The 4,355-nt window shown below is 40.0% G+C and overlaps 1 protein-coding gene across 6 annotated transcripts in view; it reads right to left on the bottom strand.

The window, feature by feature from the left end:
* Nucleotides 1-4,355, bottom strand: part of LOC102679452 (hemicentin-1) — a 93,110-nt gene that overhangs the window by 818 nt on the left and 87,937 nt on the right. For 3 of the 6 annotated variants that reach the window (XM_006614854.2, XM_006614853.2, XM_031510050.1), the window contains exons 3-6: nucleotides 3,596-3,801; nucleotides 2,885-3,046; nucleotides 2,157-2,291; nucleotides 66-276 (exon numbers count right to left, since the gene is read on the bottom strand). In XM_006614854.2, coding sequence (XP_006614917.1) covers nucleotides 66-276; nucleotides 2,157-2,291; nucleotides 2,885-3,046; nucleotides 3,596-3,801 — 714 coding nt within the window. The remainder of the gene's footprint in view (nucleotides 1-65; nucleotides 277-2,156; nucleotides 2,292-2,884; nucleotides 3,047-3,595; nucleotides 3,802-4,355) is intronic. The other 3 variants (XM_031510051.1, XM_006614855.2, XM_031510052.1) reach the window with 1 other exon arrangement.

Raw genomic sequence — 4,355 nt, 5'->3', positions numbered from 1 at the left:
TTTTTTTTTTTTTCATTAAGGAAAAAATAGAATCAGAGGAGGAATTATTAAATGAATATTTTTACCTTCTGTGACAAAGACATAGATGGATGCCGGTTTGGTATTCGAGGCGCTGCACGTATAATTGCCTGTGTCCGATTCAACCGCTTGGTGAATCGTCAGCCGACTTTGAGTCGAGCTGGAATCGGTTTGTACGGTTACACTGCCTCGCGTAGTGTCGTAATTTATCATTCGATTATTATGATACCAGAAAACATATTGCGGCGGTGTTGGACTCTGAAACCGTAAAAATAAATCCTCACCGTGAAACGATCGTTCTGAAATTATATTTCTTCTTATAACGTGCGTATATTTTTCTGCCGTTAATTAAAATCAATTCTTTCGATTTTCAAACGTGAAAATCTATCATTCGTCGAATGATAATCGTTTAAAAATACATCGTATTGTCAAACAATAATTCAACAATAATTCAAGGAAACGTTGAAAATGTTTCGTAACTTGTTCCATAATTCATTTACCTTTAATCCTCTCGTAATAGTGATCCGTTAAATTGGCATCATTAAGTATCAAAATCGGCTAATAATTACGCGCCACAATTACGTCGCGAATTAGATCGAACGAAAACGAGAGAGATATTTCGACAAAAAAAAAAAAAAAACGAAAAGATACATAAATTTTATCTAATTTTATTTTACTATTATTATTCACTTTTGCCAAGGATCAAGATCATTTTAATTTTCCAGAACGGATCGTCCGTTCCTCGAGGGGATGAAAATCTCGTCATCTCGGAATTTTTTTAATTAACTCTAGCCGGGCGATAATTGGCGAAACGATCGATGGATGTCGTTTTTTTTTTCGTCGCATCGTTCTTGCGATCGCGAAAAAAGAAACGAAATGAAATGGAAGGCGCGACGCGTCGTGGCGCGAAACACATTCGATACTCGCCTCGAAATGGAAATACTCGAACGAGGACGACGTTCGCTCCTTATGTACAGCGAGCCGAGTGAAATAGGAATGTCGAAGTCAACCACTTGTACCGAATTTCGCGGAGCGTCTCCTCTACCGCTCAATCCCGTATCCGTGCCGCGTAACGGGAAGCGTAAATCGTTTTCTCGATTTCGTTCGATCGTTTTGAAACGTTCCGTGTATCGCCGTTTGACGGTGTCACGGTGTCATTTCTCCCGTGTACAGAGTTCAAATACCCGAGATTATCTTAAGACCATATTATATAGCCGTGTAACGTACTTATGAATACCGTATCTTCTTATAGGGGCGCTTCCCTTGGCTGAAGCCATATCGCTTTCCAAGTTAATACCGTCAATTTGCCGTGCAAGAATTTTTCTTAGATGCATTTATTCGGTATCGGTATCGGTGGAGAAGGAGACGCGTCTAACGCGTTTCTAAGAGGAGGATCTTTCTTTCTTCTTCTTTCTTTATTCTTTTTCCCTCCCCCTTTTTTTTTTCTTTTTACATTTGAAACATTTAAGACTACGCTTTTACGTTGCTTGCACGTACGTTATGCGCGTACACGTATGCAAGGAGGGAGGGAGGAAAAAAGCGCCTCACTTTATTTTCGTTTCCCGATAGTGTCGAGTTTGCAGCGGCGGCCGGCAACGCCGCTTTAATGCACTTCCACTCTTGTATTCGTGACTAAGCTGTGCCTATTTCACTAGAGGTTTTTTTTTTTCTTTTTTTTTTTTTTTTTTCGCTCTACGCTACGGTACGAAGGTAGTACATTGAATGCTCCCCGCGAACTGCAAGCTATACGTTTCTATGTACCTTCGTTAAGCGGATGGACTGCACCGTGACGTGCCTTTATCCAACCGGCCTGTATATATGCTGTATATGAGCGACACGATTATTTTTTCCTGCACCGGTATCAATGGCGCTGATAGAAAAATTTTCGCCACCGTATACTTTTTATTATTTAGCACGATGAAATACCGCTGCTACGTATTTTCAATACGTAGTGCTGGTCGGTGGTGGTTTCGAAGACGGCAAAAAAAAAAGAGGGGAGGGAGAAGGGAGGTGGTACCTCGCGAAGGTACGAAAAAAAATTGTATAAGACTGCATTAATCATTCCGAGACGTTGAAGAATGGAATTTTTATTACGTCGGAATGAATGAAACGGGATTAAAAAAAAAACTGATTCTCACCTTTTCTATTATGCATACGAGATTTATAATGGATCCTACGTCGACGTGATGCTCGCCGCTCCCTAATATAAACGCTTCTGGTATAACTATGTTTAGATTGACAAAGTGCGATAATATCCCTGTACTCCTCGAGACCTGTAATGGAAAACGAGCTATTATCACTTTCATCGATAAACATAGTTCAAGCATACTTTAAATATATCGTTATTAAAAAAAAAAAAAAAAAAAAAAAAAAAAAAAAAAAAAAAAAAAAAAAAAAAAGATAAAAGGAAAAATCGTAAAGAATCGTTCGTTCCCCCTTTCGGATAAAACTTATCTATAGCGGAATTCCTCCTCCTCCTCCTCCTCCTCCTTCCTTTCCATTAATCTTTTCGGATAACTTCCATTAAGTTTCCAATTGTACATCTACGAAAGATCCTATCCATTTCACTTTAGAAGCAACAAATTCACCTAAACACCTCGTTTATCTATCCCCGGCCAAATTCGCCGTGAGTTCTCATTAAAATCGATTCTCTCTGCTCGAGGATCGCGATAACGTTGCGCCAAACAACGTGCAACTTCACCCCTCGCACAATGAATCCACGGAGGAATTCTCTCCACGAGAATGAGAGGGAGAGAGAGAGAGAGAGAGAGAGGTGTAAACCCTCTCGGTATCGCGAATGCGTTAACGATCGAAGACGAGCGATTAAAACAATTTCCCCGGGCGATAATTATTCGCTGGCTATTACCTGACACTCGTAGGTCCCGTTGTCTCTGTCCTGAACGTATTTGATCTGAAGAGTCCAGTCGTCCGAGCCCTCGGGATGCAAAACTTGAAACCGCTCGTCGTTCGTGTACGTGAACGTGGAGCTGGTTAACACATGGAAGTCACGTCGCCGTATCCAGGATATCTGTGGACAGGCGCACGATCGTGCCATCAGTTTCCTCGCCCTCCTCGATTTACGAACGATTTATTCCGTTCACAACAGAATATCTTTCAAGGATATTACTTTAATTTATTTTCTAACCTCCTCGACAAGCTTTCATTCGACTTTTACCTCAGAATTATCTATTCGGAAGGGTTGATGACGCGAATGAGAGCGATGTTCCAAGATTTTCTATTTTACGTGGATATATACTTGATCATAGTTTTCACGATATGCAAAAGGTGTAAACGAGTTTTTAATTATCCGTACTTTTGCGTACAGTTTCGATATTAGTGTGTTGCAGTTTTCGTTACCACTTATCGAGATCTCTACATTGGAACAATGATTTTTTTTGGTATTAAATATAAGAATGGAGAGAAATTAATTATACGTTGACAAGTGATGTAATTATAGTTGGATTCAGAGAGAGAGAAATATTTTTAAGGAAATAAATTAGAAGAAGAGCAACGTAATTGTAATTAAGGAAACAGAAAATAGGAGAGTATCGGGGAAGGCAGAGAGGAAGTCACTCACCTCAGCGTCGGATACCGTTCTGTCTGCCAAATTGCGAACTTTGCAATGCAAAAACGCGGTCCCGCCCAATTGCACGGTGACGTTCGAGACGGTGTTGTTGTCGTTCGCATCGTTCACTCTTTGCAGATCGTCCAGATTGCTGAACCACAACGCCTTCCAGTCTGCCGGTATACTGTACGGGACGCGTCGATCTGAAAAAAAATTTTCTTTTGGAAAAAAAATTTCCAAAGTTTGGTTTAAAAAGTTTCTTCTTAAAAAAAGGAACGAATATTGCATCCTCGAAAAATTTTTAAAAATCTTCAATAACGATTCTTCCTTCGCAATCACGATTAATATTGAAACGATTATTAATTATCCAATGATTATCCATGTTCTTTCGAATCGAATTTTATTATTACAGAGAGTATACAATATTCGAGATTTTCACATAAATGAATTTTTTACATCCATCGTGCGAGGATGGGAAAGGGATCGAGGGTGTTTGAAGCGAAATGGTGTTTGAAATGGGACATCTTTCGTTTGCTTAATTTCACCGTTTCAGACTTTTATTTTATTTCGACTGCGCTCGGTGGCACGAGGAAAATGGTTCCTGAGAGTTTACTTAGGAATGTTGTTTTTGAAAAACTGAACGTCAAAGCGGGAAGCTTTCGAGGATCGCAGCGCGGAAAAGAATAGGTGGATCAGATTGTCGACTTGGGATTTCGAGTCGAATCTCTCCTCTGTCGTTCCGTAGTAATGCTTTACCTATTGGATCGCTCCG

The sequence above is a fragment of the Apis dorsata genome, unplaced genomic scaffold, assembly GCF_000469605.1.
Source record: "Apis dorsata unplaced genomic scaffold, Apis dorsata 1.3 scaffold_199, whole genome shotgun sequence".
In the NCBI taxonomy this organism is placed as follows: Eukaryota; Metazoa; Arthropoda; class Insecta; order Hymenoptera; family Apidae; genus Apis; species Apis dorsata.
Note: the sequence above shows the minus strand (reverse complement) of the source record. Positions and strands in the feature narration are given on the sequence as shown.